General features: G+C 37.6%; 1 protein-coding gene across 1 annotated transcript in view; it reads left to right on the forward strand.

Moving 5' to 3' along the window:
- The window catches only part of dnah3 (dynein axonemal heavy chain 3), a 61,971-nt gene that overhangs the window by 6,761 nt on the left and 37,935 nt on the right, over positions 1-17,275 (forward strand). The window contains exons 8-24 of the mRNA XM_051682195.1: positions 1,387-1,582; positions 4,609-4,788; positions 5,337-5,470; positions 5,561-5,657; positions 6,287-6,465; positions 6,852-7,036; positions 7,573-7,696; positions 7,780-7,933; positions 8,227-8,371; positions 10,454-10,665; positions 11,171-11,262; positions 11,413-11,527; positions 11,950-12,066; positions 12,328-12,507; positions 14,431-14,567; positions 16,850-17,051; positions 17,171-17,263. Coding sequence (XP_051538155.1) covers positions 1,387-1,582; positions 4,609-4,788; positions 5,337-5,470; positions 5,561-5,657; positions 6,287-6,465; positions 6,852-7,036; positions 7,573-7,696; positions 7,780-7,933; positions 8,227-8,371; positions 10,454-10,665; positions 11,171-11,262; positions 11,413-11,527; positions 11,950-12,066; positions 12,328-12,507; positions 14,431-14,567; positions 16,850-17,051; positions 17,171-17,263 — 2,542 coding nt within the window. The remainder of the gene's footprint in view (positions 1-1,386; positions 1,583-4,608; positions 4,789-5,336; positions 5,471-5,560; positions 5,658-6,286; positions 6,466-6,851; positions 7,037-7,572; positions 7,697-7,779; positions 7,934-8,226; positions 8,372-10,453; positions 10,666-11,170; positions 11,263-11,412; positions 11,528-11,949; positions 12,067-12,327; positions 12,508-14,430; positions 14,568-16,849; positions 17,052-17,170; positions 17,264-17,275) is intronic.

Consider the following 17,275-nt stretch of genomic DNA (forward strand, 5'->3'; position numbering starts at 1 on the left):
TGTAATCAATGCATAGCATGTTAGCACATTAGTGTCATGAATATAGAATGTAAACAAGACATATTATACATTATCTACTGCATATACAGTATATATTACTTTTTATCATCATCGAGTGGTTAAAAAAGCATCTTTTACTGATCTAGTGTGAATTCTAATAAGTCATTGATAACACATTTTAATGTCACATTAGTTAAGGTTTTACATGTAATCTTGAGCGTCCTCGTGTTTAAATGTACTTCTAAATGCTTCCCACAGCGGTTCGCAAACAGTATACCGTTGCTTGGCTGTTTCGAATGTCTTTTTACCCCTGAACGTAGAATGAAGAAGGCCTTAAGTGTGCTACAAAGCAGGCACATAAAATGTACTTGTCTTTTTTGAGAATGATGCCGTGGACAGTAAGGGAAGCAGTACAGATTGAGAAGTCATACTGTGAGACACATGATATTTTCCAGTGTCTGTAGGGTCCATTCTCATGTTCTCTGTGAACTTGTCACTGTAGTCACCTGAATCCAGCTCTATAATTACAGCTCTCTCAGCACTTAATGGAAGAAATGTATATCCAGGAAACTGTAATTATGGAACTTTAGAATATAGCAACCTTCCTTTAATCGTCCTAAATAAGATTAAGGCTTCAGGGCTAAAAAATAAAGAGTTTTTCTTCTTGCCCAGTCAGAGCAATTGCTCAGATTTGTTTACTTGCCAAAATTTAGGGTTGACTATATTTGTTTGTGTGCCAGAAAAAAAAGACTCCCGATGGTCTCACAATGTATATTGTATCTGCTCTTTCCTGGACTGTTGTAAATGTGTGTTTGAATAAGGTCAGGTGTGTGCGGGTGAGTGTGTGTTTTGTTTAAATAGTTATCTTCGTCTTGGCTACCTTTGTTCCTGACTCTGTATCCATGGTCCTCTCAAACTACCTAGAGACATGCACATAATACAAGCTTTTAAAATGTTAAATGAGGGTTTAAACAATGGGGAACAAAAGAGCAATCCAGACCTGCTTTAATATGCCAGGTGTCAGTGGTACCGCAGCAACAAACAATGCGCATACGTTTCGAAAATACACTGCAGCAGGGAATCATAGCAAACAGAATGAAGGACATATTGCTGAAATCGGTTCATGTTCAAATAAACCAATTGACTAGAATGAATCAGACTGATAGCCTTAGTCACTGTTTTCAATGCATCTTTTTTTTTGTCCATACAATGATAGTGAATGGTGACTGAGGCTAAACTTCTGCCTAACATCTCTTTTTGTGTTCCATGTAAGAACGAAAGTCATATGGGTTTGGAACAACGTTAAAGAAATGATAAAAGATGTATCATTTTTGGGTGTCATATCTGCTTTCTATGGTGTGTTTGTGTGTCTGTGTATGTGTGCAGATGGCTGCCATGCTGTGCGTCTCTTTTTGCGACCTTTAAAGACACTTGGTATCCACTGGTGCCGAAGAAAGTCACCACTCCCCCAATACAGGTGGAGAGACTCTTCTTTTGTGTGGCTGCGCTGATGTCACTGCAGCTGCGCAGTCTGGTGATCGCATCTCTGCAGGATCTGCTGCAGTTTTTCCAACTGCATCAGGTATGAAGACATGCGCCTTGATTGAAAGCAGTTACACTGATACGATTATCCATACTGACACATAAGCAAATTATTATGTACATATGATTATGTGCATGCATTCATTAGTATATGCTGTGGGTCCAAAACTCTACAACCACATTGAAAACCTGTGATTCAGAATAAATAAAGTTTCAGGACTTTAAAAGAAAATGTTAAACTGTAAAAAGGGTTAGTATTATTAGTCAGATAATGGTGTAATTCATATCAAAAGCAGTCTCAAATTCTTAAACTGTAAACTAAAACCACAGAAAATTATTATTTTAACTGAATTTATTTTAATCAAAATAATTAACTGTAATTAATATCTCATACTAAATTGTTTCGAAAAATTCAAACAAAATCTAACATAAAACAAAGTCAATCTGAGTAAACACAAAATACAGTTTTTAAATGATAATGTCATTTATTGAAGGAAAAAAGTTAGCCAATACCAACTGGGTATGTGTGAAAAAGTATTTGCCCCTTGTTTACTAAATCCCCAAATCTATGAAACCGCATTCATAATGGGGTTCAGCTGGACTAGACACAGTCAGGCCTGATTACTGCCAGCCCCGTTCAATCAAATCAACACCTAAATAGAACTTTTTCAGCAGCATGAAGTTGGCTAAAAGGTTTTACCCAGTAGCACACTATGCCAAGGTCGAAAGAAATTCCAAAAATTATGTGGAAAAAGGTGATTGAAATACATCAGTCTGGAAAGGGTTACAAAGCTATTTCAAATATGCTGGGACTCCAAAGAACAACAATGAGAGCCATTATCTCCAAATGGAGAAAACTTGGCACAGTAGTGAACCTTCCCAGAAGTGGCCGACCTTCCAAAATTCCTCCAAGAGCACAGCGACAACAAAAAAGCCAAGGACAACATCCAAGGAACTGCAGGCCTCTCTAACATCAATAAAGGTCACTGTTCATGACTCCACTATCAGAAAGACACTGGTAAAAAATGGCATCCATGGAAGAGTGGCGAGGCAAAAACCACTGCTAACCCAGAAGAACATTAAGGCTCGTCTGAATTTTGCCAAAACACACCTTGATGTTCCTCAAAGCTTTTGGGATAATGTTCTGTGGACTGATGAGTCAAAAGTGGAACTGTTTGGAAGACGGGTCCCGTTACATCTGGCATAAATCAAACACAGAATTCCACAAAATGAACATCATACCTACGGTCAAGCATGGTGGTGGTAGTGTGATGGTGTGGGGATGCTTTGCTGCTTCAGGGCGACTTGCAATAATTGAGGGAAACATGAATTCTGCTCTTTACCAGAAAATCCTAAAGGAGAACGTCTGATCATCAGTCTGAGCGTAGAAGCTTAAGTGCAACTGGATTATGCAGCAAGACAATGATCCAAAGCTATAGGAGTAAGTCCACCTGTGAATGGCTCAAAAGAAACAAGTTTTGGAGTGGCCTAGTCAAAGTCCTGACTTGAACCCGATTGAGATGCTGTGGCAGGACCTTAAATGGGCAGTTCATGCTCGAAAACCATCCAATGTGGCTGAACTAAAGCAGTTCTGCAAAGAAGAGTGGGCCAAAATTCTTCCACAGTGTTGTGAAAGACTGATCTCCAGTTATCAGAAGCGTTTGGTTGCAGTTGTTGCTGTTAAAGGTGGCACAACCAGCAATTAAGTTTAAGGGGGCAGTTAGTTTTTCACATGGGTGATATAGGTGTTGGATAGCTTTTTTGCTTCAATAAAAGATGCATATTTATTTGAAAACAGTTTGTGTTTACTCAGGTTGCCTTTGTTTTATATTATATCTCATTTGAAGATCTAAAAGGATTTAGTAGGAAAAATACACAAAAATAGAAGAAATCAGGAAGGAGGCAAATACTTTTCACTTTTGTAACTGTCTTATTAACTGTAAATTATGTTAAACAATTAACAGGAGGTATTAGGATAAACTGTCAAATATTTTGCTGCAGGGCTAACATTAGCTAACAAATAACAAATCTGATCATCAGCCATCTGTTAGTTATTTTTCTGGACTTGCTCGTTTCCGCACGGCTGCGCCAGTATAAAGATTTCAGCGTTTTTTACCTTCTATAAAACACTCGATAAAATAATCCCTGGTTAAGCACTGTCTGTGAGCCCTTGGCTTTAATAATCATTGTTTCTTAAGTTCTCCGTGTGTCTGAAGATGTTGGTCATGTAAGAATATTAGATACCAGAAAAAAAGACGCGCTTCACAATTTAAGATACCGCTGGCGTATGGATGGATGCATGTTTTTCTCAAGCATTTAATGCATTAAGTGTTTATTTACCCTTGTAAAAAAGAAACAAACCAGCATGGTTTCTTTTGATTAGGAAAGTTAATACACATTGTTATTTGAACATAGTGAAGAGGAGAAGTTGTGTTTTAAGTGTTGTTCGGACACTGCAGCCTCTCGTTTCAGAACATATTTTCAGAAGGGTAATAAAAAAATACATAATGTGAACAGATTGTCCTTATTTTTAATTCAAGAGTGTAATATAAGATTACAGGCTCAGGAATGTCTCCAGTTGTGTTGTATTAAGGTAGGTATTCCAGGTATTTCAATCAATTTCTTCTAATAATCCCAGATAGGCTACTGCATATGTTTATGTTTAATATTTCTTTATAATTAATCAGCACAGCTCTAAATTTTTTGATGGGTTATTTACATGTGATGTCATTTTGTAAATGCAGTGAGTTTACGCACCCATGTCTGGGATCTCTACTGACATCCCTTATCCTGTGCAAACCGGGAGTTAACATTACAGACATCTGCAGTAATAATTAATCTACAGTCCGAAAAAATAATTACGTCCAAATAGGGCTTTACTTAATAGCACCATGTACTGTTGGATATGTCTAATCGCACCCTGTCTGTTAGTAAAATGAATGTGTATATTGGCTGTTGGATTTGAACGTAGCTCATTCAATCAAATTTGAGAGCCAAAACTATCTGTTTTATAAATGTGCATTTGTTTATATGTGTTTGTGTTATTTATGTTTGTGTTTCTGGCAGGATGGTAATGATTTTGGGGAGTGTTTTGATGAGCTGCAGTACACACAGCGTTCAGTGTTACTGGTGAAGTTGAGACTAGAGGAGTCCAGAATCATGTTTGAACCCTCACTACAAAGCTGCAATGAACTCATACAACAAGCATTCATGGAAATCATCAACAGCGCACACAACATACCACGGGTACAAACACACACATGTGGATTTTACTGTATTAGTGAGGACGTCTCATAGATGCAGTGGTTTTCATACTATAATAATAATATTTACTATATGCCATCCCTAAACCTGAACCTCACACAAACCTGTTGACATTATTAGATTTAAAGCAAAACATTATTTAGGCAATTTATGAGCTTTTCAAATAGTGAAGACCACATCACATGCCCTCAGAAGTCGGCTATCAACATACTGTATAAGTGAGGACATTTTCGAAAATGTAGCCCTCACAAGTATAGCCAAACATGCACTCAAACACATATACATATTTCTAAATGGGGCTTCCCATTGATGTGACGCATCAGAAGTAAATCACTCCCATTGCAAGTAGGCCTATTATATTCCTATACCAGTGAATTTCCATTGAAAATAACATTGAATACATAGTTACTCAGTAATTTTCACTGTTGCTGATGTCTAGCATCGAGCACTTCCAGTGTAAACAGACACAAACCGCTGTGATGTACAAAGACTCTCATTTACTCATACTTATTTGTGTTGTTTTATTACAGGTGGAGTGTAAGCTTTTCCCATCGATTGGTGAAACTCTAATGCTACGCTCAGTGAGCGCTGAAGAGATGCTGGTGATAGACATGATGGACAGAACCAGAGAGATCTTTCACAGAAACACCGTTGGGCCCCAGAGGTCAACTGTCATTTGGATTACATGCTTTCCTTTAGCAAAGCTTCAAATTATTAATTTAGTCATCGGACATGTCATGTTTGTGTATTGCAGGTATCTGGATGTATATAAGACGTACAGTGATGTCCTGGACAAACAAGACATATTAAACTTCCTCAAAGATAAACACTCACTGCAGGGATTTACAAAGGTAAAACTAACATATACACATAAATGCAGCAGTGGACCAATATCTTGATAGCAGGGTGACCAAAGGGTAATATAATGCTGTTATATACAACCAGTCAAAAGTTTGGACACACCTACTCATTCTTTATTATTACTATTTACCACATTTTACATTAATAGTAAAGTAGTAAATAATAGTAAAAACAATTATATAAGCGCTCCGACACATGGAGCAGTAGCCTCATGGGCAACCAAAGTTCAAGTCTGTGCTGGAGGTCCTTTCTTGATCCAGATCCAGTTCCCCCTCTTCTGCTTCGTCATTTCTTGTCTCCCTCTCCACTTATGTATCAAATAAAGGCAAAACAATTGCAAAATATAACTTTGCAAAAAAACAAAACAATGGAATAGGGCAAAAAGTTATTTTCTTTCTAATAGTTTTTTGCCTTATTTTCCAGTAAAAAAAAATATCCAGACATCCTTAAAACAAGATAAATATACTTAATAAATAGATTACATAATATATTTAAAATGACAAGCATGATATTAGGTCTTGTTTTTAAAGAAATCTATCAAAAGTTTGGTTTCTTTTATAATGTGTAAGTTAATTGGCCAGTTTTTTTACACAAATATTTCTAATACTGTGGTTTGCAGAAAATCAGGGGTGTGCAGGATGTGAGGAATGAGATGGCAACTCTGCATGCGACAGTAGCACTGTCACTCTTCTGTCTGGATGCAGTGAACCTCAACCAAGATCTGTGTGACAAAGCAGAACATCTCATAGGTCTTCTCACCACATTCGTACTGGAGGAGAGCCGAGAACTCAACAAGAGGTGAGAGAGCAATTACTGCAATAATAGCAAATAAAAATAGATTTAAAGAAGAAGTGTTATCATTGGGATATGTGGAGTTTTATTTGGGGAGTCCTCAACAGTCCACTGCAAACTCAGATTCAGATCTGACTCCATTCTTGTGTGGAGTGCCAACTTAACGCCATCCAATCAATTCCTAATGGATACAAGCCAATCCCGCCCTCCATTTTGGTCTTGTTAAGTATCATGTTTCTCTCAAAATATGTCACGTTTCAGGTTGTGAATGTAGTTTCATGTTGACTAAAAGAGAAAGTGAATTGTTGAACTGTTTGCTATATACAGCTGTACAACATATACTGTATATTATATGATATATTACATGTACAGCATTTTTCATTCTCACGCAGCATCTGCCGTCGCTATGATGAAATTACGGACAAAATCCTGAGCAAGCCGAGTAACACAGAGGAGTTGGTGGCTTTAAATCAATACATGAAACACACGAGCGAAGTCACCATATACAAACTACGCAATGAGATTGAGGAAGCTGTCCAGCGACTCAACTTCCTGCTCGACTATGCCACTCTACCAGGTAGAAAGCTGCTTTACTTTGTGTGTGCATGTAAAGACTTACTATATGCCAAACTACTCTAATCACCTATATTTACTAATATTTCAACCAATCATATGCTTTTCACTCTCAATCATCTAGTCTAGGTTTGCCTACTGTGTTATGGGAAATGCTCGATCTTCTGTGCGAACGAATCGTTGTCTTGAATCAATTTTGTTTTTATGATTCGCAGAACGTTTATAAATCACTTGACTTGTAGAACTTTGTTTATCGAATAAATGGTGATGTTATAATGATACATTAGTGATAGCCATCAGTATTTAAATAAAGAATTGTTTCATTACAAAAAAAGTAGATGCAGGGAATTTTGGAAACACTTTTTGAGTGATCATTTAAATTAATTAGATTTTTAATCTGAATGAACCGATTCGCTAAAATGAATCAGACTCTCCAAAGCTACCATCATGGACTCAGTGACACACCATTTTGTTCAATCATAGTGAATGCATGGCATTAATAAAGTCTTCTTCTCGCTCTGAATCTTTCGCTTCTCTTAGTTGAGGATATGAAGTTGGTCAGCATTGTGATTAACTGGCCGGAGCAGATTCTATCTTCCATTGAACTCAGTAAAGCAAAACTGAATGATCAGAAAGATCAGGCTGAAATTCATCTGATGAAGAGGTGTGTAAACTCTGACATACACACTAAACACAACACACACAGCTTACACAAACTTGACGACGATCACACCTTTACATCCTCAGAATACAGAAGTTTGAGGAGTCATTAACGAGTTTGGATAAGGAGGTGGAAGTCTTTAAGATGAAAGAGAAGATAACTTTGGAGGAGATGAAGAACAACGTGATGAAACTCAATAAGATCAGCACCAGCCTGGAGGACGCCTTTAAAGAACTGGAGGTTTGAGTTTCAGTCCACATAAAATAAGTGTCCAAATACCTTTTGTCTTCATTTTGAACAGTATATATATTGTTTTGTCATTTAAAACCTAAAAGAAATGTCTTATTGTGAAAGGTTTTGCTCTACAAGTGTCATTCTCTGTCTTAATGTCTATTACATGGCTCGTTAAAATTCTTTATTTTTATTGGTCAATCACACCATTCTGTGGTCAAATGTTTTTGTCTAATGATTGCTACATTTTATATTTGACTGTAGTCCCTGGCAACCAAACCAAAGTGTGTGTTGTTTTTCAGGGCATTAATAAAGAAGAGAGTTTGCTGGAGAGGGAACAGACTCAGTTTCCTATTTTACAGACACTAATGGCTAAAAAACAGCCGTATGATCAGCTATGGAACACTGCTTTTGACTTTCACACCAAATCTGATCTATGGATGAATGGTAAAACACACAGACACACACGTTTATCTAGATATCTAATAACAGACATCCCATTGGTTCAGCATACACTGACACAGATACGGAGACAGCGTAACAAGCATATAGATGGCATCATTTAAACTTTAAGCTCTGAAGGTGTTTTTTAAAGATTTCCTGTTTCAGTGGCATACCCAAAATTAAAAGCTTATAACTTGACAATTAAAACAAGGAGGGTCAAGTGTTTGGTATCACTGTAAAGAAAACTTTTCAATAAATTCTGAGACTCTCAGCCTAAGAAACTGCTAAAAAAAAAAAAAAAAAGTTGAGCCAAAATCTGATTTTTGCATTATTTATGTCTGGGTATAAATAAGTTGGCTCCGAAAAACAGGAAAAAAACATTTGTGTTAATATGACAAAGCAATCAACAGTTATAGCATTACAAAAATAATTTATCATTGTGTCCAAAGACATCTCCAAACAAATAAAACATATTAATTGTACATAAGAACTAACTACACATGCAAACACAACGACTAAAGGTTTGCATAGCATGCAGACATGATTTTAGTAATGAGATTTCACAGAATGAGTGCCTTTTGATTCAGTGAGTCTGCATCATTGAGTCTGTAGCTGTGTCCTAAATGACACACTATACACTTATGCACTTATAAAATATACTATGCACTCGGCCATGTAGTGTATGAATTTTCAAAGTGTAGAATCGTCCTAAATGGAACACTTTAACATTTTCACTACACAGAAGCATTTGCCGTTTAACAGCTGACGGAAGTGACATTTCAGACCCAAGTGTAGTGTTGCCACTAGCTTTAGCGCACTATCCACCCTCAGTTCAACACTTACATCTCCATATTATATATATTCACACAGCATGGTATGAAGGTAAAGCGTTTAACTCACTTGTGTAAGGTGCTGTCTTCACAGAAGTTTTTCTAGTTGTCATATTCTCCATTATTTACAATTGTTTTGCCAGATCACCATCACTGCCGGTAACTCCGCCCCTTCCGTTACATATGGCAAGCCACGTGCGCTGAGTGCACGAAGTGTTCAACATTCCACACTCTGTTTTGACGGTTGAAAAAGTGCATCATTTGGGTACTCGTAGTACACTTCTTTTTGTTGCATTTTCAGTGTAAACATACTACTCGCACTACTTACACTTCAAAATGACGTAAAATAGTGCAGAAGTGTGCAGTTTGGGATGCACCTTGTGCCATTTACTTGGCGCCATCTCCTGGTGGCCATATGTAACATTGTGCTTCGTGTGGATTATCTAATAATCTATGCATCTGATTACCTTGTGTGCGAGCTAGTTTGAAAGATAATCACCTCCTCTAAGTAATGGTATAATATTTTATGTTCCGTTTATTTTTCGTCAAGTTATAAGCGAAAACACAGCATATAAGCAACACAAGCAAAAATGTACTTAACAATTACTCGCTATATTTTTGTCTGTTAGTAAAACAAATAGGCTGGTTGTATTCTACTCTTTGGGAGCTTTCCAACAACATATGACACATGGCTAGTTGATCAGATGTTTTTACTGATTACAAAAATGTGTAGTGCAAAATCTTTCATAAATTATCAAAATGGAACACTTCTGATTTGTCTGCAAATTTTAAATGATACCTATTTTGTGTTGTTCAAGACTGTAGTTATCAATATTTGTAATTTTATTTTCTCACAGGCCCATCTTAGCTTAAAGAGTTAAAGCTATTTTGATTTCACAGGGTTTAAATTAATCCACTTTTAATTACTTTAGCGTAATATTAATCTTAATACCTAAAATACTTCTTCAAGCATTTTTGGAAGTGTATAAAGACATTATTTAGTTTATTAATGAGCCATTTACTGAACTAATTTGCATGATAACCTCAAGTTTCAAACTAGAACTCAGTCCAAATCATTTCTGTCTATTTCAGTTCCAGGCAGAGGTTTAGATAAAGCATTGCTGTTTAACAGTGTAATCTCAGCTGTTCCCTAATCTGTTGTTCTCTGATCTCAAAAGCATATAGGAAGAATCTGCCTTAATTACAGTAAATCTGAGTTTGACATGTGACATTGTTTTCTTTTTGCACTCTTTAGGTCCATTCCGTGACGTGAAGGCGGAGACTGTATCGGAGGAGTTGGGAAACATGTGGCGTACCATGTACAAACTAACGAAGATGTTCCCAGAGCGCTCGGGGCCTGGACGCATCACAGAGAACTTCAAGAAAAAGATTGACAAATTCAAAGAGCACCTGCCTATTCTCACAACTATCTGCAATCCAGGTCTGAAGGACAGACACTGGGAGATGGTACATCTAGAATATGCATTACTTATATCATTAAATGATCTCTAGTGCGTATTGTTTTATTGTCAAACGGAGAGCTTCAGCTCTAAATTCTGATTGGATGAGCTGCTTTTGAAGTTGTTCTAAAATAGGCAATACTGTACACACACCTGTGACCGCAGAACAATTAAATTGTTGCCTACAGTGAGGCTAATGGACTATATTACTTGATGGAAAAATTATTATGATTCTTAATAATAAAGTAAGTAGAAAATAATGGAACATTGGTGTCTTTTTTCACATTACTGCTGCTGCCATTTTATAAAAGCAATAAGCCATTTAAAGCTGTGTGTTACCATCATTGACCCTGCTAAAAAGACCAGCTTAACCAGCATCCAATTAAATCTAACATAGATAAAGTGTATTTACATCTAAAAATACTGAATGTGTTCTTTATTGTTACCACAAAAAAGATAACGTTCTGTTTCCTTATTGTTTGATGTATGTGAATCATTTTGGCTGATCTCAGATCAGTGCTACTGTGGGACTTGACATTAAACCAGATGTGGACAGCTCACTGATCAAGATGGTGGAGCTCGGATTGGCCAAGTACTCTGAGAGGTAAGGCTGACCTTTGACCTTTGAGATTATAGAATTGTTTTTGGTTGTAAAAAACAGCATGTTTTTGTGTCAGACCATTTTTGTGTCCTCAATGCCAGAATTACTGTTTTGTGAGTTTATGAGATAGATGTAGATCTCTTTCTCTCTCAGGCTGGAGGAAATTGGCGCTGCAGCCAGTAAGGAATACTCTTTGGAGAAATCCCTGGAGAAAATGAAACAGGAGTGGGCAGAGCTCCGCTTTGGGTTTTCCCAGTACAGGGAGACGGTGAAACACACACACACACACACACACACACACACACACACGCACCACAGTAGAAACCCACTACACTAACACACTGCTAGTAGGATGTGATTCCTTGAAAAACACATTTGTGTGTAAATCATTAGTAAAATCATTCTTACATAAAGTGTCCCATTTAATGCAATTTACGTTAAGACAATTTACATAAGAATTAATTAATAATTGATTCACACAGGAAATGTGTACAAGCACATGTACACCAACCATAAATATTTCTTACTGCCCATTAAACTGTCACTAGGCAGTGTCGCATTTTAGCGAAAATGATAAACCCTAACAAGATCACTGTTACTGAAATGTTATTGTATTTTCACAGTGTTTTTCCATCTTTCTCTCTGTCTCTCTTTCTGTGTGTGTGTGTGTGTGTGTGTGTGTGTGTAAAGGGTACGAGTGTTTTATCTGCTGTAGATGATATTCAGGTACTGTTAGATGATCACATCATTAAGACTCAAACTATGAGAGGGTCTCCGTTCATCAAACCTATCGAAAGCGACACAAAGGTTCACATTATACACAACACACATAGACACTCTATTCAACATATAAGAGCTTGATTCATCTTATAATAAGAGTTTAGGGGTGTTTTTGCTATTTTGAAATTATATTTTCACAAAAGATTACGACAAACATTTCCTTCTTCTTTGGAAGATGAATTATGAATTGATGAATTGTGCACAAAAAGACTAGGTTCATGTATTAAGAAAGTCATTTTGAATTCATGTTGGCTTTAAGTGCACAAATAAATCTCTGTCTGTCTTTAGGTCTGGGAGGAGAAGTTGCTGCAAATGCAGGATATATTAGATGCAATGTTACAGTGTCAGGCCATGTGGATGTATCTAGAGCCCATCTTCAGCTCAGAGGACATCATCGCTCAGATGCCTGAGAATGGACGCAAGTTCGCCATCGTTGACAGTTGCTGGAAGAATCTCATTTCAGAAGCGGTGTGTGTGTGTTTGAGTGTGTGGCCTATTTGTTAAAGGGGCCATGAAATGCTATTTTTTTAAATAATTGTATTATCTTCCCTGAGGTCCAGCTATAATGTTAGTAAAGTTTTTTTTGCACCAAAAAAATATTCAGAATTTAGTCAAATATGATCAGATGATCAGTCTCTGACCCTCTGACTGAAACACTCGGTTTTGGCCTCAGCATCTCCTTTAAACTTCCAGGTAAATGGCCACTGTTATGATTGGCTAACATTGTGCAGCGCCTTAAATACAGCCATTTTTAAAACTCAATCGGAAGAGAATGAACAAAGCTTCACTGTATTATAAAACTAAATTTCAGGGTTTACCCATAATGCACATCCAACTCATTGCATCTGAATATATTAAACTGTTCACTCAAAGCACAACTGTTAACACTCAGCACCATGGGGGCCTGGGTAGCTCAGTGGTAAAATACGCTGGCTACCACCCCTGGAGTTCACTGGTTCGCTAGTTTGAATCCCAGGGCGTGCTAAGTGACTCCAGCCAGGTCTCCTAAGCAACCAAATTAGCACAGTTGCTAGGGAGGGTAGAGTCACATGGGGTAACCTCCTCGTGGTCGCTATAATGTGGTTTGTTCTCGGTGTTGTGCGTGGATGCCATGGTGGATGGTGTGAAGCCTCCACATGTGCTATGTCTCCATGGTGACATGCTCAACAAGCCGTGTGATAAGATGCACAGGTTGATGTTCTCAGAGGCCGCTGGGATTCATCCTCCACCTTGAGTTGATTGAGGTGAATCACTACATGACCACAAGGACTTAAAAGCACACTGGGAACTGGCATACCAAATTGGGTAAAAAACAAAAAAAAACACTCAGCACCATAAACTATCAAACAGTCAAGACATCTGAAATATTCATGAATGAAACTGTTTAATTACGAGATCGTGTCCAAAATATTGTTTTTAACTTCCCCATCCTTCAATAACAGTTTCTTTGCAAAGCTTGTATGGTATTATGACTGGTTCAGAAACAATCCACGCTGATATGAGCCGGAAAAAAATGCACACACATAGTCCAAAGCATGGTGAATTGACACACACACATAGGCGCACTGAGGCGCACATCGCCGAAAACACATCAAAACGGTCAAAGACATCCATTTAGTGCATGTTTACACACACCAACAATTAAAAATAGTGCAGATGTGCGTAAAAACACGTCAAGGGCGAGATTGTGCTCAAAACAACAAGAGGCAGCAGCTGATTGACAGATAATGGTGTCTCCTCTTCAGAGTTGTAACTTGACACCACATCTTGTAAAAGTGGTGCAAAATACATGGCAACAGTCAAAGACTATAGACAAAGACTTCCTAGTTCATGTTTGTATTCAAAAATGATTCAAAATAGTCTAGACGGGTCCCCTTTGGTGTTCAGGAATAGTTAGCCACATAAGGCCTGTCTGTCCTGCTCTCTCGAACTGAGCGCCAGTGGGTGGGGCCAGGGGTGTGATGACTTATGTTATGGTATGTGTAAATACAAATAAGCAATGTCTCGTGACGTCATGAACACACAGATTTTAAAACGAGTCGTTTCAGCAGTGTAGCAACTTTAAATGCTCTTTTTAGACTGGGGAGGATGTTTTGAGTTCTGAAATTTACAGTATGTTATTATAGTACAGTTACCTCTTATACAGTATGTCTACATATAAAGGAAAATTTTACTCTCCATTTCATGACCCTTTTAAGACTTGTAGAATTATTGTGGTGTTTGCTAAAGCAGTTGTCACTGTAACTACAGTATAGCTCATACTTGGGGAGGTGACTCATCCTGCACCATTTATGCTACATAAATTATAGCTCAAATCGTGCAGCTTGTTGAGGAGAGGTGTGCTGTTACTTTTCTAAGCGATCAAACTTGTGTTATTTATCCCTTTAACAGTTAAAGGACACACTTGTGCTGGTGGTGACAGAACAGCCCAACATGCTGGGTCGTCTTCAAGAGTCTAACACCTTCCTAGAGGAAATACAGCAGGGTCTGAACTCATATCTTGAGAAAAAGAGACTCTTCTTCCCTAGGTAGTAAAACATAGTGAGATGATAAAGGCACTCATGCATTTAACTTTTGAATTGTGATGTTTTTCTAATGGATTTGATTTTATCCATCTGGATTTGATTGGATTATAAAAGTAGGCTATGATATTACGGGTTAATTAATAATTTTGCCTTGTTGAAATAAGCAGAAAAGTCATTTCAGTGGCAAAGAAAGTTATTACATTTTGATGAGAGATTATAAAAACTAACTTTTTTTTAAATAACGTGCACTGAAGAATTATCATGCACAGAAAATAAGAGCAGTGACATTTATTAAAAGGATAGTTCACCCAAAAATGAAAATTCTATCATCATTTACTCACAAATATGTATGACTTTCTTTGTTCAGCAGAACACATTTGAAGAAAAATATCTCAGCTCTGTAAGTCCTTAAAATGCAAGTGGATGGTGATCCAACCTTTGAAGCTCCAAAAATCACAGACAGTCAGCATAAACGTCATCCATACGACTCCACTGGTTAAATTAATCTCTTCTAAAGCTAAACGATCACTTTTGGTGTGAAAAAGATAAATATTTAAATACTTTTTAACTATAAATCATCGCTTCCAGTCAGCAGCAGTATGCGCATTCACGAGAGGGCGGAGTTCACGCGGTGTCTCGTGTAATGTATCCACGTCGGCATGTTATATACATAATCTCACGTTTTTCTCTCGGTTCAGACATCCAGGATGAGCACACAAATACACCATTGTGAGTACATTTGTGCATATCCTGGCAGAAATTGTGAAATTTTGGCATTGATTTTGAAAATATGAATGATCATGCAAGAAAACGTCTTTTATTTAAGGATAGTGATCATATGAAGCCATTTATTATCACATAGTTGTTTGCCTCCTTTTTAAATCATAATGATAACAGAAATGGCCCTGATCAAAAGTTTACACACCCTTGAATGTTTGGCCTTGTTACAGACACACAAGGTGACACACACAGGTTTAAATGGCAATTAAAGGTTAATTTCCCACACCTGTGGCTTTTTAAATTGCAATTAGTGTCTGTGTATAAATAGTCAATGAGTTTGTTAGCTCTCACGTGGATGCACTGAGCAGGCTAGATACTGAGCCATGGGGAGCAGAAAAGAACTGTCAAAAGACCTGCGTAACAAGGTAATGGAACTTTATAAAGATGGGAAAGGATATAAAAAGATATCCAAAGCCTTGAAAATGCCAGTCAGTACTGTTCAATCACTTCTTAAGAAGTGGAAAATTCGAGGATCCCTTGATACCTAAGCACCTAAGCACAAGGCCAAGTTGACCCCAGTGGTTATGGAGTGGCCATCACAGTCTCCTGACCTTAATATCATCGAGCCACTCTGGGGAGATCTCAAACGTGCGGTTCATGCAAGACGACCAAAGACTTTGCATGATCTGGAGGCATTTTGCCAAGACGAATGGGCAGCTATACCACCTGCAAGAATTTGGGGCCTCATAGACAACTATTACAAAAGACTGCACGCTGTCATTGCTGCTAAAGGGGGCAATACACAGTATTAAGAACTAAGGGTATGCAGACTTTTGAACAGGGGTCATTTCATTTTTTTCTTTGTTGCCATGTTTTGTTTTATGATTGTGCCATTCTGTTATAACCTACAGTTGAATATGTATCCCATAAGAAAAAAAGAAATGAGTTTTGCCTGCTCACTCGTGTTTTCTTTAAAAATGGTACATATATTACCAATTCTCCAAGGGTATGCAAACTTTTGAGCACAACTGTAAACAAACAGATACAAATACAGATCTAAACAAAAACCAGCTAAGCTTCTGCACAGCGTTCCTCCTACTCAGTTGTAAACAGTGCTGCTTTTTCGGGTGTGTTGCACGCGTGTCTGTTCTCGCACAAACATGCCAATGTGATTACCTCACACACGCGTATTGATGCTGACCAGAAGCGATGATTTATAGTTAAAAAGTACTTAAATATTGATCTTTTTCACACCAAAACTGAACGTTTTGCTTTAGAAAACAATAATTAAACCAGTGGAGTCGTTTGGATGATGTTTATGCTGACTGTCTGTTCTATTTGGAGCTGTCAAAGGTCTGCTCACCATCCACTTGCATTTTAAGGACCTACAGAGCTGAGATATTTTTCTATTTTTCTTCAAATGTGTTCTGCTGAAGAAAGAAGGTCAAACACACCTGGGATGGCATGAGTGCAAGTAAATTATGAAAAGAAATATTTGGGTGAACTATCCCTTTAAGAAAGTAAATATTGTCAGTTTTGATTTCTCTATTTGATTTACTGTCAAGGTTTTTCTTCCTGTCTAACGATGAGATGTTGGAGATCTTGTCTGAGACGAAGGATCCTCTGCGTGTTCAGCCTCATCTTAAGAAGTGTTTTGAGGGAATCGCTAAGCTGGAATTCACCCCTGATCTAGAGATCACGGGAATGATCAGCTCAGAGAAAGAGACTGTCCCCTTAAAAGAAACTATCTACCCAGCTAAAGCCAAGGTACAGAGAGAGAGAGAGAGAGAGAGAGATATGAAGGAATATTTAATTTTCCAACTGGTTCATGGTGGTGTGTGTTTGTAAGGAAATGTACATAACATTTGATTTCCTGTGTGTTTTAGGGAATGGTTGAGAAATGGCTTCTGCAGGTTGAAGACACAATGCTGATGAGCATCAGAGATGTGATACGGCAAGGAATGGAGCAGTACCCAGAGGTACAAACACAT

The sequence above is a fragment of the Myxocyprinus asiaticus genome, chromosome 41, assembly GCF_019703515.2.
Source record: "Myxocyprinus asiaticus isolate MX2 ecotype Aquarium Trade chromosome 41, UBuf_Myxa_2, whole genome shotgun sequence".
Taxonomy (NCBI): Eukaryota; Metazoa; Chordata; class Actinopteri; order Cypriniformes; family Catostomidae; genus Myxocyprinus; species Myxocyprinus asiaticus.